Source organism: Prionailurus viverrinus, chromosome F1, assembly GCF_022837055.1.
Source record: "Prionailurus viverrinus isolate Anna chromosome F1, UM_Priviv_1.0, whole genome shotgun sequence".
Classification (NCBI taxonomy): Eukaryota; Metazoa; Chordata; class Mammalia; order Carnivora; family Felidae; genus Prionailurus; species Prionailurus viverrinus.
In genome coordinates, this window is record NC_062577.1 from 42,515,479 (window position 1) to 42,541,277 (window position 25,799).

Here is a 25,799-nt window from a genome sequence, read left to right on the forward strand (position 1 = left end):
GCAGAGGCTCTCTTTGCCTGTGTGGGCAGTGTTTGGTCTCTGGCTTGAACGTGGTGAGTTTCAACTTGGTGCACTCTGGTCTTCTTGTGAGATGAGACTTCTCACCACTGCTGCTGGAATCATGGCACCCCAAACACCCAGGTTGGGAGATGAGGTGTGGGCAGGGATTTGGTCTGGGCTTTTGGGGTTGGGGGCCAACTGTGCTGGGATTGAGGCCAAGTGTGACTGGGAAGGGTGATTCCACTGGAGCATGGGGAGGCAGGGCTTGGTAGAAGCAAGTTAGAGAGCAAGTGTGGGTCCTGTGCTGGTTCCCAAAGGTGACCATGTCTATATGCTGAAGGGCAGGGGAGGGAAATGGTACCTACCAGTTCCTTTGTTCCCAGAGGGGTCTCTGTGAAGGCTGCCTTTCTGCAATATTCTCCAAGGTGAGCAAATAACCTCCCCACTGTGTTCTCCAAGTGCTCTTCAGATTGCTGTTTCCATGCTGTATATCCACAGGCTCTTTGCTTGCCTTTTCTCCAAGAGCAGTCTCAATGCTGTTTGAACTCTCCCAGGGCCAAGTACACCGTCCTTATAATACCCTAGGCTTTAAGCCCCACTGCTTGCAAAGCTCACAAAATTTGGCCCCTCTCCCTTTCCAAACCAATTGCTATGGAGATTTGTTTTCTCATGTGTGCTCACCTGTGCTTCAGTCTGTCTCTCACCATTCCCTCTGACCACTACTCCTTTCCCACCTCAGTGTTCACAATCTGTTTCTTCTCAGTTTGGGAAAAAAACTGAATCTCTACACATCTTACTTCATTGCCATGGCTTATTCTCTACCTTCAGTTGCAGAATTTGTTCTGCTGGTCTTTAGGTTAATTTCTAGGGTATTTAGGATGATTTGATAGTTATCTAGGTGTATTCATGGGATGAGGTAAGCCTAGGATCCTCCTACACCGCCACATCTACCTCCTTCCTCTTGTGTCACCCTATATTAGAGGTCTGTTCCTTGTACTTCCATTACTGTTTTCTTGACTAATGCCTATCAGTAAACATTTATTTTGCTATACATGTATCAAGAAATTTGTATATCCACTCATACACACTTGGGAAAAAATAAAACTAAGTAGTTCCATAGGGGAGATAAGAAAGTTGTTATAAATATTTTGTTACAGTCAATATAGATGAGGGTTAGAAAACCATAATATACTGGGATCTCAGATCATTTACTTACTGAGAGGAATGCATTCAGGAGGAGGGAACCAGCCATCCTCTGTACAGGTCATTACAGTCTGCTCATTTTGAAGACTGTGGCCAGAATTGCAGTTAACGCTTACATTTTCACCTTGTACATATTTAACTCCTTGTTTTGGATACTCTCCATTTTTCAAATGATTGAAGATACATTGTCCTAAAAATAATGAAAATAAGAAACAAAAATTTTTTAAAACCCATAAGTTCAGTGAAAATAGCCAATTAAAAATTATTTGTACAAAATTGTTTATAATTAAGTCCTTGTAAATGATATCGTTATTTTCAGAAAGCCTCTCTTTTTATCTTTAGTGTGATTTTTATGAAGAACTCTTCATAAAAGGAAAAACTTATATTGGTATTTTTGCTCATAACATTCATCCTTTGGCCTTATGTTAGTCATACTAAGCTTAATTGTATTCACTTATGTGTTTTCCCCCCTCTACTATTTGAAATATTTATACATATACAATTATAAAGTTTGACTTACTGCGGCATGGTACTGCTGGTGACCATCCTTCTTGTGTGCAATGAATATATTCCCAGGGCTCTTGTGAAGCAGTCACAAAATTTTGATCACAGGAATACCAATATTTTTCTCCTACACGTGCTGGAAAGTTTTGTCTATAGTTACTTTCATGGTGTAGACTACCATGTTTTATTTCTGGAAAATCACAACGATTCCCTTGCAATAAAAACAAAACAAACAAAAACAGTATAAATGATGTTTTACCTTAAGAAAAAAATCAGATGGGAAATGAATTGTTTCACTGGTGAATTATATCCTCTTATTAGTCTAATTTCACTCATTGAATCAGGTTTTCTAGGACAAGAGAAGTTATAAAATTCAGATGACTGGGATATGCTAATGAAGTTACAATTATATCTTGTGGGTCATGTGATATATAAACTTGTATGAAGACTCTTCATAAATAAAACTCTACAGATCTATTTGGGTATGTATATGCTCTACCGACTATGTATATCCTAGCCCTGGTATGTAAATGAGCAACTTGTTTGAGAGATGAAAGTATTGATTTTATTCCTAAGATCATCTATCTTCTTTATTTTCTTTTCTGTTCTCATCAGAAATCAGAGCCCTGCCTTTTCTTCTCAGACCACCTCAGTGTAGGGAAACAGTGCGATTTTTTTTTTAGATAAACATTCATTAATTTACTTTTCTATTTATTCAAATAGTGTAAGAAATATAGAGAAACACATTTTCCATTCATCGCATTATACAGAAAACTAACCTTCTAATTAATGCCTGAAACCAATCATCAAGGAAAGTTTTCATTTAATCAGACAAATGAACTAGGACTATTTCTTAATATTCAAATAGTTAAGATTACAGCAAACATTTGATTGTTATTTCTAATATTAATTGGAGAATGCAGTGTTTTAAAGTATGTCACATGTGTCTCAGAATATATATAACATATATTATGTACATGAGGTGATTTAAAATGTTATTCATAGTATGTCATAGTATATAAGGTTTATATGGCACACATTTATGACATATATATCATATATAATGTGGCATATGTTGTAACATGTACACATCATATATATGAGGTGTTTATAACATGTCATATATATCATTATATATATATATATATATATATATATATATATATATATATATTTGAATACAAGTGAACATTTAATGCAACCATAGTTCAATTCTTTTTAAACACCAAAATGTCGTATTGTAATAGAGGTATAATATAATTGCATTTTATTAAGTTTCTTATATATGGAATATTCTTGACACATGTTTAAGTGTTATGCTGTTTATAACACATTTATATATAATATTTCCCAGAAAAAATTCCCGTTTTCATTTGATGATTTAGAGATAATCTAGTACTTTTAATGCCATACCAGTATTAGTTTTTTCCCCACACAATGATTCTATTACAAGAACCGTTGTGCAACACACGGAAAAAAGTTCCAAACACACACACACACACACACACACACACACACACACACACACCCCAAGTATTCATTATCATCCTCATCTTCCTTTTTTTTTTCAAGGTTTATTTATTTATTTTGAGAGTGAGAGAGAGAGAGAGAGAGAGACAGAGCATGAGCAGGGGAGGGGCAGAGAGAGAGGGAGCCTGAAGCAGTCTCCAGGCTCCGAGCTGTCAGCACAGACAGCCCCACAGATGTGGGGCTCAAACCCAGAAACCATGACCTGAGCCGAAGTCAGACGCTTATCTGACTGAGCCACCGAGGTGCCCCTCATCTTCATCCTTCTAAAGTACACTGGTAACATTTTCTTTCTTGTTTGATTAAAGTTTCCAGTAGTTTCAGCAGACTTATGTAGATTATACACCTTAAATACTTGAATATACTGATGTGTTTCTTTAGTAAAGATTTGTATATGATACCTTCTCTAGATATAGATTCTTGGCCTCCATTTTATAGCTCTCATTGATAAATTTTTTCCACCACATTTTTGAAGCTTCCAATATTGAGATCAAGTGTTCATTTAGTCTTATTCCACTTAAGTAACCTTCTAGGTATTTTTCTCCACTACTCTTTGACGATTTAGATGAACTTCTCTTTATCCTTGGATGATGAATTTCATCATGATACATCCCAGATGAGTCTCATTTAACAATCATTCTACCTTGCGCAAACTTCCGTGTTTGGATTTGCAAGAGTAGAGTCTTAAAGAACTCAAATAAATTGGTGTAAAATTGTAAAGGAGAGATTTGAACCCTGGTGGTCTGATTTTAGAATAAATCTGGTTATCCACCTATTATGGGTTTTCAAAGGATATCAGTTAGGAGTTAAGATGGTGGAGAAGTAGGAGGACCAAGACTTCACTTGTCCTTCAAACACAGCTATTTTGGGGTCAGAACACTTGGAACACCCAGGAAATCTATCTGCAGTGACAGAAAAATCTGCACAGGTGGAGGGAGACAGCTCGGTGTGACAGACATGCGTGTATGTGAATTGGGAGAGATAAAACAGTATGGGTACAGAGGGGAGGGATCCCCTTCTGTGGACAGACAAAAGGGAGAGAAATAGAAGCTGTGGATTGCGTCATTGTGTTAGGACAAGAGAAAGACCTTTTCCAGACCACGAACTGGGGAACAAGAAATACGGAAAATGTCAGTCTCTGCTTTGCAAATAGCCTTAGGAGCTGAAGATAAGAGTTTTCAAAAGTGTGTGGCATTCTCTGGACCAGAGCCACTGCTGTGTGCACACGCCTGGGGGGGGCGGGAGAGGAGTCAGCCCCAGGGCGGGTAGAGATATCAGGGGTGCACTGGGAAAGAACAGTCCCCTCCTTTGAGTACTGTGGGAAAAATGTATATTGTTCCCTCAAGGACTAAAGACCCGGCAGGCACCAGCCATATCTGCAGGGTGGAGTGGCGCTATCCCAGAATTGGGTCCATGTGGTACATGATCCTTGAAGACATGGGGTTTTGAATCTCAGCCTAGCACCTAGGAGGCACAGGAGAACTGTGGAGCAGAGCAAACTACCTGCCTGTGCTACTCTGTGAGGGGTGCCTGAACAGCAAGGTTTTGTTTTGTTTTGTTTTTTAATTTTTTTAACCTTGATTGATTTTTGAGACAGAGAGAGAGAGCATGAACGGGGGAGGTTCAGAGAGAGATGGAGACACAGAATCCGAAACAGGCTCCAGGCTCTGAGCTGTCAGCACAGAGCCCGACGTGGGGCTCGAACTCACGGACTGCAAGATCATGACCTGAGCCGAAGTCGGACGCTCAACCGACTGAGCCACCCAGGCGCCCCTGAACAGCAAGGTTTGAGAAACACAGTCCAGGGAGGAGAGACTGGGGTATCGCCATTTTTCTCCCCATTGCCAACGTGGTGGGTCTACAAGGAACAGGACAGTGGCTCCTAATGGAGGCAGGGCCTGGTGACAGGAAACCCTACCCTGCTGTGCCTGGCAACTGCTTATCTACTGGAGCAGGACTCACACTGGATGAACCAGACAACCTCTCCTCCAGACCAGCAGAGATGGTCCCAGGTATCAACAGACTACTGTCCTGTGGTTTTGTATGCTACTTTGTTGCCCTTTTCTTTGTTTTTCTTTCTAACCTTTTTTTTTCCTTTGGAGTCAAGCTCATATTCTCTGATTTAAATTTTTTTTTAATGTTTCTTTTTGAGAGTGAGAGAGACTGAGCATGAGCAGTGGAGGGGCAGAGGGAGAGGGAGATGCAGAATCTGAAGCAGGCTCCAGGCTCTGAGCTATCAGCACAGAGCCCGATGTGGGGCTCGAACTCACAAACCATGAGATCATGACCTGAGTTGACATTGGACGCTCAACCGACTGAACCACCCAGGCGTTCCTGATTTTTGGTCAATTCATCTCTCTCTCTCTCTCTGTATATTTCTATATATCTTTTTTTTCTCTGCTTCGTTTGTCTGTGTAATCAGGCATTTTAATTCTATTCTTTTACACCTTTTTTATATCTCCTTCTTCTTTATTTGCCTTTCTCTCTTTCTGGATTAAGCCCTATAGCTTCTTTGATTCTCTGCTTGGTCTTTTTTTTTTTTTTTTTGCCTCTTCCATTTTTCTCTTTGTATGGGATCAGGTCCTGGTCTTTTTCCTTCTTTCCACAGTTGCTTCAATGAACAAATAAAAGACCTGGTGGAATGTCTAAATGGTGGAATGTCTAAGATGGTGTCTAAATAATCCACCACCAAGAGTAAGGAAGACCTGGCTAGTGGGATAGTGCAGCCAAATACGCAACAACAACACAGTGCATGCAACACACTCCAAAAACACTTCCTGAAGTCTCAGGCCCTGGACAGTGTAGGACTCCTTTTTAATATAGTAGTTCTCAAGGTGCAGGACATAAAACAAACTATTAAAACACATAAAATACAGAAACCAGGCCAAAATGATGAAACGAAATTCTCCTGAAAAGAAATTCCAGGAAGAAATGACAGCCAGGGAATTGCTCAAACCGGATACATGCTCTAATCCTTTTTATTTCCTTCCTTCTGCTTTTTGGGTTTTTGTTTGTTGTTTTTCTAACTTCCTTAGTCATCAGGTTAGGTTGTTTATTAGATTTTTTTTTCTTGCTTCTTCAGTAGATGTGTATTGCTATAAACGTCCCTCTTAGAATCGGTTTTGCTGCATCCCACAGGTTTTGAACAGTTGTGTTTTCATTTTCACTAGTTTCCATGTACCTTTTTGTTTTTTTCTTTTATTTTCTGGTTGACCCATTCATTGTTAGCATGTTATTTAACTTCCATCTATTTGTGATCTTCACATTTTTTTCTTGTGGCTGACTCCTAGTTTCATTGCATTGTGTTCAGATGTGTTGCATGGTGTGATTTAGATCTTTTTCAATTTGTTGACACTTGTTTTGTGGCCTAATATGTGTTTTATTCTGCAGAATGTTCCATGTACACTTGAAAAGCATGTATATTTGGCTGTTTTAAGATGGAATGTTCTGAATATATCTGTTAAATATATCTGTTCCAGTGTGTCTAAAGGCATTGTTTCCTTGTTGATTTTTGGCTTAGACGATCTTGTCCATTAATGTAATTGGTGTGTTAAAATCCCCTACTATTGTTTATTATGATTGAGTCATTCTTTGCTATTTGTTATTAACATTCATGTATTGAGGAGCTCACATGTTGGGTACATAAATATTCACAATCGTTACCTCTTATTGTTGGATTGTCCCCTTTATTATTATACAGTGTCCTTCTTTGTCTCTTATTACATGCTTTGTTTCAAAGTCTACTTTGTCCAATATAATTATTGGTACTCCTGCTTTCTTTTGACATCCATTTGCACAATATATCCTACGTCCCTTCACTTTCAATCTGCAGGTGTGTTTTGCTCTAAAATGAGGGTTTTTTTTTTTTGTAGGCAGGAAAGAGATGGGTCTTGTTTTATTCATTCTGTCACCCTGTGTCTTTTCATTGGAGCATATAGTATATTTACATTCAAAGCATTTTTTTATAGATATGCATTTATTGCTATTTTATTGCCTGATTTAGGGTTGTTCCTGAAGATTTTCTCTGATCATTTCTTGTCTTTCTTTCATGGTTAGATGATTTTTTTAATGATATATTGGATACCTTTATCTTTATTCCTTGCATATTTATTGTGGTTTTGCTTTGTGGTCATCATTAGGTTTGTATATAACATGTGTTGCATATAGCAGTCTGTATTAAGTTGGTGGTCATTTAACTTTGAACCCAAACTTTTTTTTTTTTTTAATTTTTTTTTTCAACGTTTATTTATTTTTGGGACAGAGAGAGACAGAGCATGAACGGGGGAGGGGCAGAGAGAGAGGGAGACACAGAATCTGAAACAGGCTCCAGGCTCTGAGCCATCAGCCCAGAGCCTGACGCGGGGCTCGAACTCACAGACTGTGAGATCGTGACCTGGCTGAAGTCGGACGCTTAACCGACTGCGCCACCCAGGCGCCCCTGAACCCAAACTGTACTTCTCTCTTCCTCAGGCATATGGTGTCATATTTTACATCCGTTTATTTTGTGAGTTCCTTGACAGGAATTTTATTTACAGAAATATTCATTTTTACTGCTTTTGTGTTTCCTACCTTTCTACTGACACTTTTGGTCTCTCCTTTCTACTCCGATTCGCCTTTAATATTTCTTGCAAGGCTGATTTAATGGTCTTGACCTGCATTGGTTTTTATTTGCCTGGGAAACTCTTTATCTCTCCTTCTATTTTGAATAATGGCTTTGCTGGGTAGAGTATTCTTGACTGGATAGAGTATGTTTCCCATTCATCACTTTGAATATATCATGCCACTTCCTTCTGGCCTGGAAAGTTTGTGCTGAAAACTGCCTTAGTTGCCGTATGGGTTTTTCCTTGTATGTGACTGTCTTTTTTTTTCTCTTGCTGTTTTTACAACGTTTTCTATATTGTTATGTTCTGCCAGTTTAGTTACCATGTATCTTGTGTGGGTTTGCTTTTGTTTATTTTGTTGGGGATTCTTTGTGCCTCCTCGTGTATCTGGATATCTGTTTCCTCCTTCCAGATTAGGGAACTTTTCTGCTATTCTTCAAATCAATTTTCTGGTCCCTTTTTCCTTTCTTCTTCTTCTGGGACACCTCTAATAAAAATGTTGTTATGTTTGATGGCGTCACCGACTTCCCTAAATCGATCCTCCTTTGCATAATTCTTTTTTCTCCCTTCTGTTCAGCTTGATTACTTTTCATTACTATGTCTTCTAAGTCATTAATTAATGCCTCTTTTTCTTCCACTATGCTGTTCATTCCATCAAGTGTGTTTCTAATTTTGTTTATTGAATCCTTTCTTTCTGCTATGTTATTCCTTATCTCTGTATTAGGGTCTTACTCATATCTTCGAATTTTTCTCAAGTCCAGTGAGTATCATTATACTTATTATGTTAAATTCTCTATTAAGCATGTTACTTATATCTGTTTCACTTAGAGCTCCGGCATTGGCCTTGTACTGCTCTTTCACTTGGGACAAATTCTTCTGTTTTCTCATTTAAGTTTCTGTGCCCATTTCTGCGTGTAGGAAATTCAGTTACCTCTCCCATTTTTGGGGTAATGGCCTTATGAAAAAGAGGTTCTGTCGTGCCCTGAGGTGTTGTGATCCCTGTTCCCCAGGGCCTGGCACTTCAGGGAGTGTCTCCAATGTGTGCTGTGTTCACACTGCTCTTGTGTCCTGATCGCTTTGTGCTTCATGCCCCTCATCTACAGAGGCTCTCTTTGCCTCTTTGTTGGCAGTGGTTGGTCTCTGGCTTGAATGTGGGGAGCTTTAACTTGGTGCACTCTGGTCTGCTTGTGACATGAGACTTCTCACCACTGCTGCTGGAATCAAGGCTTCCAAAATCCCCAGGTTGGGAGATGAGGTGTGGGCAGGGATTTGGTCTGGTGTTTTGGGATTGGGGCTACCTGCTGTGGGACTGAGGCAAGTGTAACTGGGAAGGATGGTTCCATTGGAGCATGGGCAAGTGGAGCTTGGTGTAAGAAGTTAGATAGCAAGTGTGGGCCCTGTGCAGATTCCCACAGTTGACCCTGTGTTTATGCTAATGGGTAGGGGAGGGACATGGCACCTGTCAACTCCTGTGGGTCTCTGTGAATGCTGCCTTTCTGCAACATGCTCCCAGGTGAGCAAATAATCTCCCCACTGTGTGCTCCAAGTGCTCTTCAGATTGCTGTTACCATGCTGTATGTCCACAGGCTCTTTGCTTGCCTTTTTTCCAAGAACAGCCCCAACGCCCTTTGAACTCTCTCAGAACTTAGTACACTGACCTTTAAAACCCTAGGCTTTAAGCCCCACTGGTTGCAGGAACTCACAACATTTGGCCCCTTTCACTTTCCAAGCCAGTTGGTTTGGGGATTCGTTTTACCTGTTGGCTCCTCTGTGTGTCAGACTGTCTCTCACCCTTCTCTGTGACCACTACTCCTTTCCTACCTCAGTGGTACAGTCCATTTCTCCTCAGTTTGGGAGGGAAAACTGAATCTCTGTACATCTTACCTCTCTGATGTGGACTGTTCTCTATGATTGGTTGCACAATTTGTTCTGCCAGTCTTCAGGTTGATTTAGGATGATTTGATAGTTATCCTCATGGGATGAGGCAGGCCTAGTTTCCTCCTTCTCTGCCACATCCCCCTCGTTCTCTTGCTGGTGTCACCCGACTTTACACGTTCCTTCTTTGTAGTTCTTTTACTGTTTTCTGACTAGTGACCATGTACTTACCAGGAGGAAGGCATTCGGGAGCAGGCACCCAGCCATCTTCTGTACAGGTCATTACAGTCTGCTCATTTTGAAGACTGTAGCCAGCATAGCAGTTAACACTTACAGAGTCACCTTGGAAATACATTTTTGCTGGATATGGATATTCTCCATTTATCAAATAATTAAAAATACATTGTCCTAATAATCATAAAAATAGTAAACCAAATTTGTCAAACCCTAGATTCAATGATAATAGCAAATTAAAAATTATTTGTCCAAAATTTAAATTTTCATGCATAAGTATCCAAAAATAACCTGTAACTTAAGACAGACTAAAGCTACTTCCAAACGTTTCAAAAGAAGAAAATCAGTATTTAAATTATTTATCTTCAGTTTTTATAATGAAGATATTTGGAAATGACATAGGTATTTTCGTAAGCCTCGATTTTTAGTTCTCAGGTGATTTTTATGAAGAGCTCCTCATAGAAGGAAAAACTTACATTGGTCGTTTTGCTCATAAAACTCATCCCTTGGCCTTCTTTTTGTCATATTAGGCTTAACTGTACTCACTTATGTGTCTTCCCACACCACTCTTTGAAATATTTACACATACACAATCATAACAAGGTTGACTTACTGCGGCACGGTACTGCTGGTGACCATCCTTCTTGTGTGCAATGAATATATCCCCCGTGCTGTTTTTTATCTGTCATGAAATTGTGGTCACAGGAATAGTAATATTTTTTTCCTACAGATACTGGAAAGTCTCGTCTATAGTTATATTCATTGTGTAGTAGTCCGTGTTTTATTTCTGGAAAATCACAACGTTTCTCTTGCAATAAAAAAACAAAAACAAACAACAGTATAAATAATCTTTTATCTCAAGAAAAAAATCATATTAGAAATTAATTGTTTCATTGGTAAATTTACCCTCTTATTAGCATAATTTCACTCATTGCATCAGGTTTTCTAGGACAAGAAGTGTTGGAAATATGGATTACTGGAATATGTGATGAAGTCATTGCTAATCAAGTTAACATTGTATCTTGTGGGACTTATGAGATATAAAATTGTATGAAGATCAAAGAATAAAACTTGATAGATCTTTTTAAAGGATCCTCCTTGAGTATGTGTATCCTCAGCATGGTTGATTAAATGAGGAACTTGGTTGAGAGATGAAGGTATTGATTTTATTTCTCAGGTCATCCAACTTTTTATTTTCTTTTCTGTTCTCATCAGAAATCAGAGCCCTATCTTTTCTTCTCAGAACAACTCAATGTAGGAAGATAGATTTTTTTTTAGATTAACATTCATTAATTTATTTTTCTGTTTAATGAAAATAATGTAAGACATATAGAGAAACACAAAAATTTTCCATTCATCACATTATACAGAAAAATTACATTCGTCTTAACCCCTCAAACCAATCATTGAGGACAGTTCTCTTCTTCATTTAATCAGAGAAATAAACAAGGACTATTTGTCAATATCCAAATACTTAAGATTGTGGAAAACATTTGAATGTTATTTTTTTAAATTTTGTTTTAGAGAGAGAGGCGGCACAAGTGAGTGAAGAGCAGAGAGAGTAAAAGAGAGAGAGAGAGAGAGAGAGAGAGAGAGAGAGAAGCTGGGCTCACCTGGGGCTCATGGTTTTACCTGAAGCAGGGCACTGGCTCACCCAAAGTGGGGCAACGAGCTCACCTGACGTGGAACTCGAACTCACCAACTGTGAGATAATGACCTGAGCCGAAGTCAGATGCTTAACAAGTAAGCCACCCAGGCACCATATTGTTAATTCTAATTTTCATTGGAGAAGGAATGGTTTTAAATTATGTCATACATATGTCGTAATACATATGACATATATCATATCATATATATGAGGTGTGTTAAAGATGTCATATATATTTCACAATATATATGACACTTGTCATATAGATGAAGTGTTTAAAACTATCACACACAGTATGTCATACTATAATGATATATATCATATATATCAAGTGTTTAGACAATATGTCATTTATGTCCCCAATATATATATTTTTTGAATAAAAGTGAACATTTAATGCAACCATAGTTCAATTCTTTTTAAACACCAAAATGTCATATTTTAATTGAGGTATAATATAATTGCATTTTACTGAGATATTCTTATATACGGAATATTTTTGACATATGTTTAAGTGTTATGTTGTTACAACACATTTAGGTATAATATTTTCCAGAAAAGTTTCCCCTTTTCATTTGATGACATAGAGCTAATTTAGGACTTTAATACCAGACCAGTATTGGGTTTTTCCCATAAAATTACCCATAAAATTACTCTATTAACTTGTACAACACATGAACCCAAGTTCCAAAACACACACACATACACACACGCATACCGAGTATTATCATCTTCATCTTTTTTAAGTACACTGATCCATTTTCATCTTGTTTGATTAGAGAAAGTTTCTAGTAGTTTAAGCTGACTTGTTATGTGGATAATACCCTTTGAATCCTTGTATATACTGATGTTTTTCTTTAACAAAAATTTGTATATGATACCTTCTCTAGATATAGATTTTTGGCCTACAGCCCATGTCTCTCATGGATAGATTTTTCCCTCCACATTTTTGAAGCTTCCAAGGTTGAGACTAAAAAGCTCATTTAGTTTTTTTCCTTTTGAGTAACAGTGTAGTATTTTCCCCCCATGACTCTTTGAAGATTTAGATTATTTTCTCTTTATCCTTGGATGAATTTCATCATGAGACATCAAGATGTGTGTCATTTAATAATCTTGGGCAAGCTTCACTCTTTGGATTTGCAAGAATTGAGTCTTAAAGTACTCAGTTAAATTACCCATAAAATTGTAAAGGAGAGATTTGAACCCTGGGGGTCTGATCTCAGAACAGCAGTGGTTATTCTAGTGTTTCAAATGATATCAATTAGAAGTTAAGATGGTGGAGAAGTAAGGGTTCGAGGATTTCCCTCATCCCGGAAACACAGCTGTATCGGGGTCAGAACACTTGGAAATCTATCTGCGGAGTGACAGAAAAATCTGCACAGGTGGAGGGAGACAGCTTGGTGGGACAGAGGTGCTTGTATGCAAACTGGGGGAGATAAAACAGCATGGGCGTGGAAGGCAGGGATCCGTAGAGAGGAAAAAGGGAGAGAAAGAGAAGCTGTGGATTGCCCTAACGCAAGTTAGGACAAGAGAAAAACCTCCAGATCGTGGACTGGGGAATAAGAAATATGGAGAGTGCCAGTCTCTACTTTGAAAACAGCCAAAGGAGCTGAAGACCAGAGTTTTCAAAAGTGTGTGCCATTCTCGGGACCAAAGCCACTGTCACGTGCATGTGCCTGGGGAGGAGGAGAGCAGTGGCAATCTCAGGGGCACACTAGGAGAGAACAGTCCCCTCCGTCGAATACTGTGGGATATATTGCACCCTCAAAGACAAAAGACCCTGCAGTCGTCAGCCATATTAGCAGTGCAGAATGGCACTACCCCAGAACCAAGTGCCTATGGTGCAGGATCCATTACTATATCGGGTTTTGAATCCCAGCTGAGCACCTAGAAGTGTGGGAGAACTGTGGAGCAAGACAAGCCACCTGCCTGCGCTACTGTGTGAGGCCTGCCTGAACAGTGTGGTTGAGATTGGGGTGTCATCATTTTCTTCCCCATCACCAACATGGTGGGGCTTCAGGGAAAAAGACCCCAGCACAGTTGTGATCTGCTTACATGAAGCCCCACCCCTGTGTGCCCGGAAACTGCTCATCTACTGGAGCAGAACTGACACTGAATGAAACAGATGACCTCTTCTCCGGACCAGCACAGCCGTAGGTCCCAGACACCAACAGACAACTGTCCTGCAGTTGTGTATGTTAGTCTGTTGCCCTTTTTTCTTTTCTTTTCGTCTTTCCTTTTCTTTTTTATTTTCTTTTCTTTCCATCTCTTGTCTTTTCTCATCATTTCTTTCAACCATCTTCTTTTTTTTTCCTTTAGAATCAGGATCTTAGTTTCTGATTTGATTTTTGGTCAATTCTTATATATATTTTGTCTTTTCTCTATTTTTCTGCTTTGTTTGTCTGTTTAATCTAGCATTTTTACTTTAATTTTTTACAGTTTTTCTATACTCCTTCTTCTTTCTTTTCCTTTCTTTCTCTCTGGATTAAGCCTTATAGCTTCTTTGATTCTCTGCTTGGTCCTTTTTTCAGACCTTTCATTTTTTTTCTTTGTATGGGATTAGGTCCCCTGCCCTCTCATCTTTCTAGGGATACTTCAATGAAAAATCAAAGCACCCCTGGTGGAGGGTCTAAACTATCCACCACTGCAAGTAAGGAGGAGCCTTATAGAAGACTGTTTGGTGGGTTACAGCAACCAAATACACAACAAAGGAGGGCATGCAACACACTCCAAATACAATTCCTGAAGTGCCAGGCCCTGGACAGTGTATGATCCCTTTCAAATATAGTAGTTCTCACAGGTGCAGGACATATAACAAACTATTAAAACACATAAGGACAAACCAAGCCAAAATCATAAGATGGAAGAATTCTCCTGAAAAGAAATTCCAGGAAGAAATGAGAGCCAGGGTAGACATGTAAGGGCCATAACAGACCTATCCACTGAAACTTGGCAGGCCAGGAGGGAGGATAGGAAACATTAATGTGCTGTTAGGAAAAATATGCAGCCAAGAATCAATTATCTGTCAAGGCTGTCATTATAATTGACGGAGAGATAAAGGCTTTCCCAGACAAAAAAAACAAAAAAACTAAAGGAGTTCATGACCACTAAACCAGCCCTGCAGGAGATTCTAAGGGAGACTCTGTGAGTGGAAAGCAGCAAAGACTACTAAGGACCAGAGACATCACCACAAGCACGAAACCTACAGGTAACACAATGATACTGAATTCGTATCTTTCAATAATCACTCTGATGTAAATGGACTAAATACTCCAATGAAAAGACATAGGGTTTCACCATGGGTTAAAAAAAAGAAAAGATCCATTTACATGCTGCCTACAAGAGACTCATTTTAGTCCTGAGGACAACTGCAGATTGAAAGTGAGGGGATGGAAAACCTTGTGTCATGGTACTGGATGGCAAAATAAAGCCGGAGTAGCCATACTTAGACCAGACAAACCAGATTTTAAAAGAAAGACTGTAATAGGAGATGAAAAATAGCATTTTATCATAATTAAGGGGTCTATTCATCAAGAAGAGATAACAGTTGTAAAAATCTATGTCCCCAATGTGAGAGCATCCAAATATATAAATCATTTAATTACAAACATAAATAAATGTATAGATAATAATACCATGTTTGAAGGGGACTTTAGTACTCCACTTACAGCAATGGACATATCATCTAGGCAGAAAATCAATAAGGAAACAATGGCTCTGAAGGACACATTGGACCAGATGGACCAGTTGGATATTCTCCAAAATAGATCACATACTCGGTCACAAAACAGAATATATAAAAGGACTGAGATCATACCATGCATATTTTCAGATCACAATGTTATGAAGCTTGAAATCAACTACAAGAAAAAATTTGGAAAGCTCCCAAATGCATGAAGGTTAAAGGACCTCCTACTGAAGAATGAATGGATCAACCAGGAAATTCAACAAAAATTTAAAAAATATATGCAGGTAAATGAAAATGAAAATATGACAGTTCACACCCCTTGGGATGCAACAAAGGCAGTCTTAAGAGGAAAATACATTGCAGTTCAGACCTATTTCAAGAAGCAAGAAAGGTCCTAAATATACAACCTAACCTCACACCTAAAGGAACTAGAAAGGCAGCAGCAATGAAAGCCCAAAGCCAGAAGAAGGAGAGAAATAATAAAGATTAGAGCAGAAATAAACAGTATACAATCCAAAAAAAAAACCCTTAAAAAACAAAAAAAAAATTAGGATGGATTAAAGAATGTAAGAGTTGATTTTTTGAAAGAATAAACAAAATCGATAACCCTGTAGCCTGACTTCTCAAAAAGAAAAGAGAAAGGACCCAAATAGATAAAATTATGAATGAAGGAGGGGAGATCACAACCAACACCACACAAATACAAACAATTATTGAAGAACATTATGAAAAATTACATGCCAACAAACTGGACAATCTGGAAGAAGTGGACAAATTCCTAGACACTCACACACTACCAGAATTCAAATGGGAAGAAATAGAAAATTTGAACAGACCCACAAGCAGTGAAGAAATTGAACTGGTTATCAAAAATCTCCCAACAAGTAGGAGTCCGGGGTTAGACTGCTTCCTATGGGAATTCTACCAGACATTTAAACAGAGTTAAGACCTAATCTCAAGCTGTTCCAAAAAATAGAAATGGAAGGTAATCTTCCAGACTCATTCTATGAAGTCAGCATTACCTTGATGCCCAAAGCAGACAAAGGCCCCACTGAAAAGCAGAAATACAGGTCAATATCCCCGATGAACGTGGATGCAAAAATTCTTATCAAGATACTAGCAAATTGATTTCAATAGTGTATTAAATGAATTATTCATCATAATCAACTGGGATTCATTCCTGGGCTGTAGGTCTGGTTCAGTATTCACAAATCAATCAACATCATACATCACATTAACAGAGGAAAAGATAAGAACCATATGCTCCTGTGAATAGAAGCAGAAAAAGCATTGGACAAAATACAGCATCCTTTCGTAATAAAAACCCTCAAGAGAGTAAGGATAGAAGGAACATACCTTAACATCATAAAAGCCATATATGAAAGGCCCACAGCTAATACAATCCACAATGGGGAAAAACTGAGAGCTTTGCCCCTGAGATCAGGAACATGACAGGGATATCCACTGTCACCCCTGTTGTTAACATGGTATTAGAACTCCTAGCCTCAACATTCAGACAACAATGCAAAATAAAATGTATCGAAATTGGCAGACAAGAAGTCAAATTTTCACTCTTTGCAGATGACACGACACTCTGCACGGAAAATCCGAGACACCCCACCGAAAAACTGGTAGAGCTGATACATGAATTCAGCAAAGTTTCAGCATATAAAATCAATGTACACAAATCTGTTGCATTTCTATACACCAATAATGAAGCAACAGAAAGGAATTGATCCCATTCTCAATTGCACCAAGGACCATAAATTACCTAGAAATAAACTTAACCAAAGAAGTAAAAGATCTGTTTGCAGAAAACTATAGAAAATTGATGAATGACATTGAAGAAGACACAAAGAAATGGAAAACATTCTATGCTCATGGATTAGAAGAACAAATCTGTTAAAATGTTGATATTACCCAAAATAATCTACACATTCTAGCAATCTCAATCTAAATGGCATCAGCATTCTTCACAGAGCTAGAAGAAATAATCCTAAAATTTGTATGGAACCACAAAAGATCCTGAATAGCTGAAGTAATGTGGAAAAAGAAAACCAAAGCTGGAGGCATCACAATCCCAGACTTTAGCCTGTATTACATAGCTGTAATCATAAAGACAGTATGGTATTGGCACAAAAACAGACGCATAGACCAGTGGAATAGAAAAAAGAACCCAGAAATGGACGTACAAATTTATGGCCAACTAATCTTTGACAAAGCAGGAAAGGGTATCCAATGGAAAAGAGATAGCTTCTTCAGCCAACGGTGCTTGGGAGACCTGGACAGCAACATGCAGAAGAAAGAAACTGGACCACTTTCTTATAACATACACAAAAATAAATTCAAAATGGATGAAGGACCTAAATGCTAATGTTAGGTCAGTGTTAAACAGGAATCCATCAAAATCCTACAGGAGAAAACAAGGCAGCAACCTCTTTGACTTTGGCCATAGAAACTTCTTACTTGACATGTTTCCAAAGGCAAGAGAAATAAAAGCAAAACGGAACTATTGGGACCTCATCAAGATAAAAAGCTTCTACACAGCAAAGGAAACAGTCAACAAAACTAAAAGGCAGCCGACAGAATGGGAAAAGATGTTTGCAAATGACATATTGGATAAAGGGCTAGTATTCAAAATCTATAAAGAACTTACCAAACTCAACACCTGAAAAACAAATAATCCAGTGAAGAAACGGGCAGGAGATACAAATAGACAGTTTTCCAAAGAAGACATCCAGATGGCAAACAGACACATGAAAAGATGCTCAACATTGCTCATCATCAGGGAAATATGGATCAAAACCACACTGAGATACCACCTCATACCAGAGTGGCTAAAATTAACAACTCAGGAAACAACAGATGTTGGCGAGGATATGGAGAAAGGGGAACCCTCTTGCCCAGTTGGTGGGTGTGCAAATTGGTGCACCACCCTGGAAAACAGCGTGGAGGTTCCTCAAAAAATTAAAAATTGAATTACCCTATGATCCAGTGCTTGTACTACTAGGAATTTATTCAAAGGACACAGGAGGGTTGATTCATAGGGCCACATGATAGCAGCACTATCAACAATAGTCAAATTATGGAAAGAGCCCAAATTTCCATCACTGATGAATGGATAATGAAGATATGGTATATTTACAAAATGGAATGCTACTCGGCGACGAAAAAGAATGAAATCCTGCCATTTGCAACAATGTGGATGGAATCAGAAGGTAATTTGGAAAACGTGGAATTTGAGAAAGTTTACAGGTGACCATCGGGGAAGGGAAGGAAAAAAGAAGATACAAACAGAGAGGAAGGCAAATCATACGAGGCCCTTACATAGAACAACCTGAGGGTTGATGGAAGTGGGGGGTTGGGAGGATGGGAAAATAGGTGGTGGGCATTGAGGAGGGCACTTGTCAAGTGAGGAGTATTGGGTGTTGTATGTGAGTGATGTATCAAAGGAATCTACTCCTGAAGCCAAGACTACTCTGTATGTTAGCTGACTTGTTAATAATAATTTAAAAAAATGATATTAATTAGGGGCACCTGGGTGGTGCAGTCGGTTAAGCGTCCGACTTCAGCCAGGTCACGATCTTGCGGTCCGTGAGTTCGAGCCCCGCGTCGGGCTCTGGGCTGATGGCTCAGAGCCTGGAGACTGTTTCCAATTCTGTGTCTCCCTCTCTCTCTGCCCCTCCCTCGTTCATGCTCTGTCTCTCTCTGTCCCAAAAATAAATAAACGTTGAAAAAAAAATTTAAAAAAAAATGATATTAATTAAATAAAACAGTCCACTGAGATTTCTTTTCAAGAGGTATACAAAGAGGGTAAAGTTAAAGTAGGTATTATTATTATGACAGGCTTGAATCCCTTTGCCATATTCTTCTTTCATCTGGGCATATTTAAATATGTTTTATGCTTTTAGAATATCATCTCTGAAGCAAATATAATATTTCATATATGGTCTGATCAGCACTGGGATGGGCAAAATTTAGAACAGCCTCATTCTACCTTAGATTTCTATCGATGCAGGGCGTGGTCTCATTAACAGTAGTGGTGGTTCTGTCATAGTTTTGACTCAAAATGATCTCAAAATTGATTAAAATATTCACCAACTTTTAAAATTCTTTCTAATCTGTCTATACTTGTACATCTGATTCCTTTGACTTATACCCAGGATCTTATAGTTATCACTACTAAATGTCACATTATTAGATTTAACAGAGGATCCTTTTTGAATGATGAATCTGTGCTAATGCAGATTCACTATCATGACCCCCTGAATAATTCCACTTGTGAATTTGTACTGTGTTTCCCCTAAATCACTAAACTAACTGATAACATAAAGGAGTAATGGAATAGGCTTGAGAACAAAGTCCTGAATCTGATACTCGGGTAAGTTTACTTAATGAAATTTCAAACTATCTCATAAACCATCTAGCTGGTCAATTTCCCCATCTTGTCCACAAGAACTTCATAAGGCCCCTTCTGGAATAAACTTGGTGAGATCCAGATCCAGCTGGCCTGATCTACCATTTCCATAAGCCAACTAGAAACACGATTAAATATTTCCTTTATGGAAGTGGTTCAAGATGGAGATGAAGGAGATCCTGAACACACCTCTTCCTTTGGACACACTGAATCTACAGTTACATACAGAGTAATTTTGTGTGGGGAAAAAAAAAAAAAAAAAACCTCTCCAAAAAATAACTGAGTGATTCCTACACACTGGGCAAATGAGAAAAAGCTCACATCAAAGTAAATGGAAGAAACTGAGATACGATCTGACCCTAAACCTCATCCCCAGCATGATGACCCACAATTGGGAGGGAATTCAAAACCCCAAGCTTCTCCCTGAGGAGTGAAGTGTCTGAGCCTTACATCTGGCACCCCAATTTTAATATCTACACCTGACAGACAAGCCCCCAAAGCATCTAGCTTTGAAAGCCAACAGGGCTTGTGTCCACAAGGACCCACAAGCTACAGCTAAGTGAGAAACAGCTCTTAAAGGGTCCACAGGCACTCACCCACCCCAGGGTCCAGCATAGAGGAAGCCACCTGAAAAGTGCCCAGACTTTCTGTGAAAGAGACTTGTTTGCCTACCTTAAGGCTCCACTCTGAGGGGTAAGCATTTAATGTAAAACACATCTAGGGGCTTAGAAAAACTCTCCTCAAAGACAGAGACCAGCAGGCACCATCTTTATGCTCTCCTTTTGCCTCATTGGCAGAATTTGCTAATTGCTCCCTGGTATCTCCAGGAAAGGAGCTTAGACCCTCCTCAGACACTCTCTGAATTTTGCAGCCACCACCAAGGAGATACCCCTAGATCACATGGCTGTAGTGGCTAATGGGTCCTACAGGACTGTAACAAATAAAGAAAGACTGATTAACAGGCCACCACCCCCAAGGCACAGGAGAGTGCACAGACTGAAGCACCCGCCTTTCTCTGGAAAAGGCCAATCTGATTAATCTTTGTTGCTGTGGCCTGAGGGCAGACTTCTAATTAAAAAGACAACTGAGGGCCAACCATAATCCTCTACAGGGAACTTGCAGAATAGGCACTATCTTCAGGTCCTCCTTCTGCTGCACTGCAGGGCACTGGTAACTCCTGGAGGGAAATCTGGACAAAGATCTGGTGCCCCAGTTTTTATGTCCGGTGCACTGGATTTCGTGGGTGCCACCCAGGGGACATTCTTTGATCTAATGGTCCGTGGGGTTTGTATTCATGGTTCCCATGGGACTGTAAAAAGTTCAGCGCTAGCCACCACTGCAAGGGCACACTGTATATACAGACTGAACTATAATGTCAGTTTTTTCTACGAAAGAGGCCTGACAGCCTTTCCCCAAATTTTGGCTTGAGGAGCAGACTTGTGGCTTGGCACACATCTAGGGGCCTACTTAGGTGTTCTCTGGGGATAGAGGCCACTGGAGGCCATCCTTGTGATCTTCCTTGGCTTCGCTCTAGGTCAAAGGTATCTCTAGGAAAGGAGCTTATGCTTTTTTTTGGTGCCCTGGCTTCTGTGTTTGTCAGGCAGGACTTACCTCTAGATTGCCTGGCTCTGGTGGTGCGCTCGGCTTATGACTGTGGGTCCCCCAGGACTGTAACAGACGGAGAAAGTGTTCTGAACCGACTACCACCCCAGGGCGCTGCAGAGAGGCAGGAGAATAAAGAATATACTTTTTCCGTGAAAGCCCTAGCAGCCTGTCTTCATACCTGAGGACTGAGAGGCAGGCTTCTCATTAAACAGACAAGTAAGGCCCAACTCTAATCCTTGTTAGAGACCTCCAGAGACTACAACTATGTCTTTGCTGCACTCTAGAGTGCTGGTATCTGCTAGAAGAGAGCTTATACACACATCTCTTGCCCAGTTTTTGCATCTGATGCTCTGGTATTTGTGTTTGATGCCCAGGTATCTCCCCTTGATTTCCTGCCTCTTATGGCCAGCAGAGCTTGTATTCATGAGTTCAAAGAGATGATGACAGATAAAGAAATGTTTCTTTTTTTTTAAGTTTATTTATTTATTTTTGAGAGAGAGAGAAAGCATGAGTGGAGGAGGGGCACAGAGAAAGTGAAAGAGAGAGAATCCCAAGCAGTCTCTGCACTGTCAGCACAGAGCTCGACATGAAGCTTTGATGCGATGACCTGAGCTGAAGTCAGATGTTCAACCAACTGAGCCAGCCAGGTGCCCCAAAAACAGTTCTTAACTGGCTAACACTCCATTGGTCAGTATAGAAGGAACAGACACAACCCAGTCTTCTCTTGAAAGAGGTATATTTGCATACTTTAAACATTGCTGCTTGTGGGCCAGTCTTCCAATCAGCCTGAATCTAGGTGCTGACTGAGATCCTCCCCTTTGGGACATGGACAGGTCTTGACACACTCAACTACTGGGAATTAATAAAAATAAAGCTGACTGATTAGACAAGCACAAGACACGAACCAGGCTAGGGTTGAACAGTAATGATTATCTCCTAAGTAAGCCCATTCCTTCAAGACTAACAGAGGTGATTGCTTTTTCTAATGTACAGAAACCAACACAGAGGGGCAAGGAAAATTAAGAAACTGAGGAATATATTAAAAATGAAAGAACAAGATAAAACCTCAGAAAAAGATTTTAATGACTTGAAAATAAATTCTTTACCTGATAAAGAGTTCAAAATAATAGTTGTAAATATGCTCACTAAGCTTGGGAGAAGAACAAATAAGCACAGGGAGAATTTCAATGGAGATAGATAATATAAGAAAGTACCAAGTAGAAGTCTTAGAGCTGAGGAATACAATAATTGTACTGAAAAATACAATAAAGAGTTTCAACAGCAGACTAGAGGAGGTAGAAGAAAGGATCAGTAAACTTAAAGACAGGCTGGGGGAATTCACCCAATCAAAGCAGCACAAAGAAAGAAGAATTAAAAAGAGTATGATGGCGCCTGACGGGACACCCTCAGCAGACAAACATGTACCCTATAGGATGTCCAGAAGAAGAGAAAAAGGAGCAGAAATCTTCTCTGAAAAATAATGACTGAATATTTCCCTATCCTGGGGGAAGAACTAGACATACAGATTCAGGAAGTCTACAGGTTGCAAATAAGATGAACACAAAGAAACCCACACCAATGCATATTATAGTTAAAATGTCAAAAGTTAAAAGACAGGGAGAGAATCTAAAAAGCAGGAAGAGAAAAACAACTTGGTGCATAGAGAGATACAAAGTTTTCCAGACAAGCAAAAGCCGAAGAAGTTAATCACCACTAGACCAGCATTACAAGAACTATTAATGGGAACTCTTTAAGTTGAGGTAAAGGGTGCTAATTAGTAACAGGCAAACATATAAGGTATAAATATCATTGATAAAGGTAAATATATAGTAAAATTCAAAATAATATAATGTTGTAAAGTCAATTATAAAGTTAGTAACAAGGTTAAAGAGGCAACAGAAGTAAAAATAAGTATGACTACAATAATTTATTAAAGAATCCACGGGGCACCTGGGTGCCTCAGTTGGATAAGCGTCCAACTTCAGCTTGGGTCACAATCTCACGGTTTGTGGGTTTGAGTCCCACATTGGGCTCTGTGCTGACAGCTCGGAGCCTGGAGCCTGCTTCAGATTCTGTGTCTCCCTCTCTCTCTGCCCCTAACCCACTCATGTTCTGTCTCTCTCTCTCTCTCAAAATAAATAAATAGACATAAACAAATTTTAAAAAAGAAAGAAAGAAAGAAAGAATCCACAAAACATGGAAATTGTGACATCAAAAATATAAACATGGGGGGAGTGAAAAGATTGTATTTAGAATACAATCAAAGTTAAGTTCTTTTCAGGTTAAAGTAGACTGTTATAAGTTGTTTTATGGAATCCTTGTGGTAACCACAAAGGAAAAACTTTTGGAAATGCACAAAAATTAAAGAGAAAGGAATCTAGGCATACTCTGCAGAAAACAATCAAATCATGAAGGAATAGAGCGAAAGAAGAAAGGACAAAAGGAATTACAAAACACTGGGAAAACAACCAACAAAATGGCAATAAGTACACTCCTAGCAATAATTACTTTAAATGTAAAAGTACTCAATACATTGTGACATGTTAGACTAGCTAGAAAATGAAGAACAAAGCCTAAAATTAATAGAAGGTAGTAAACAACAAAGATTGAATGGAAATAACTGAAATAAAGGCTTAAAATAGAAAAGGAATTACAAACCACTGGGAAAACAACCAACAAAATGGCAATAAGTACACTCCTAGCAATGATTACTTTAAACGTAAATGTATTCAATAACATTGTGACATGTTAGACTAGCTAGAAAATGAAGAACAAAGCCTAAAGTTAATAGAAGGTAGTAAATGAGAAAGATTGAATGGAAATAACTGAAATAAAGGCTTAAAATAGAAAATATTAATAGAAATATCAATAAGAAAGATAAATAAATCTAAAAGCATAATTTTGAAAAGATAAACAAAATTGACAAACCTTTAGATTCACCAAGAAAAAAGAGAGTAGGACTCATCCCAGGGATACAAGGATACTGCAACATCCACAAATCATTATGATACAACACATTAATAAAATGAAGGATAAAAATTATGTGATCATCTCTATAATGCACAGAAGGCATTTGATAAAATTCTGTCTACAAGAGACTCATTTTAGACCTCAGGACCCCTTCAGATTGAGAGTGCGGGGATGGAGAACTATTTATCATGCCACTGGAAGTCAAAAGAAAGCTGGAGTAGCCATACTTATATCAGACAAACTAGACTTTAAATTAAAGGCTGTAACAAGAGATGAAGAAGGACATTATATAATAGTTACAGGGTCTATCCATCAGGAAGAGCTAACAATTATAAATGTCTATGCGCCGAATACCGGAGCCCCCAAATATATAAAACAATTACTCACAAACATAAGCAACCTTATTGATAAGAATGTGGTAGTTGCAGGGGACTTTAACACTCCACTTACAGAAATGGATAGATCATCTAGACACACGGTCAATAAAGAAACAAGGGCCCTGAATGATACATGGGATCAGATGGACTTGACAGATATATTTAGAACTCTGCATCCCAAAGCAACAGAATATACTTTCTTCTCGAGTGCACATGGAACATTCTCCAAGATAGATCACACACTGGGTCACAAAACAGCCCTTCACGAGTATACAAGAATTGAAATTATACCATGCATACTTTCAGACCACAATGCTATGAAGCTTGGAAATCAACCACAGGAAAAAGTCTGGAAAACCTCCAAAAGCATGGAGGTTAAAGAACACCCTACTAACGAATGAGTGGGTCAACCAGGCAATTAGAGAAGAAATTACAAAATATATGGAAACAAACGAAAATGAAAATACAACAATCCAAATGCTTGGGACGCAGCGAAGGCAGTCCTGAGAGGAAAATACATTGCAATCCAGGCCTATCTCAAGAAACAAGAAAATACCCAAATACAAAATCTAACAGCACACCTAAAGGAACTAGAAGCAGAACAGCAAAGGCAGCCTAAACCCAGCAGAAGAAGAGAAATAATAAAGATCAGAGCAGAAATAAACAATACAGAATCTAAAAAAACGGTAGAGCAGATCAATGAAACCAAGAGTTGGTTTTTTGAAAAAATAAACAAAATTGACAAACCACTAGCCAGGCTTCTCAAAAAGAAAAGGGAGATGACCCAAATAGGTAAAATCATGAATGAAAATGGAATTATTACAACCAATCCCTCAGAGATACAAGCAATTATCAGGGAATACTATGAAAAATTACATGCCAACAAACGGACAACCTGGAAGAAATGGACAAATTCCTTAAACACCCACACGCTTCCAAAACTCAATCAGGAGGAAATAGAAAGCTTGAACAGACCCATAACCAGTGAAGAAATTGAATCAGTCATCAAAAATCTCCCACCAATAAGAGTCCAGGACCAGATGGCTTCCCAGGGGAGTTCTACCAGACATTTGAAGCAGAGATAATACCTATCCTTCTCAAGGTATTCCAAAAAATAGAAAGGGTAGGAAAACTTCCAGACTCATTCTAT

At 38.9% G+C, this 25,799-nt stretch overlaps 1 protein-coding gene across 2 annotated transcripts in view; it reads right to left on the reverse strand.

Annotated features, from left to right (window-relative positions):
• LOC125155618 (complement factor H-like) overlaps positions 1 to 25,799 on the reverse strand; it is a 116,611-nt gene that overhangs the window by 34,369 nt on the left and 56,443 nt on the right. Inside the window, exons 8-11 of one of the 2 annotated variants that reach the window (XM_047841071.1) lie at positions 10,558 to 10,752; positions 9,942 to 10,118; positions 1,724 to 1,918; positions 1,217 to 1,393 (exon numbers count right to left, since the gene is read on the reverse strand). In XM_047841071.1, coding sequence (XP_047697027.1) covers positions 1,217 to 1,393; positions 1,724 to 1,918; positions 9,942 to 10,118; positions 10,558 to 10,752 — 744 coding nt within the window. The remainder of the gene's footprint in view (positions 1 to 1,216; positions 1,394 to 1,723; positions 1,919 to 9,941; positions 10,119 to 10,557; positions 10,753 to 25,799) is intronic. The other variant, XM_047841072.1, reaches the window with a different exon arrangement.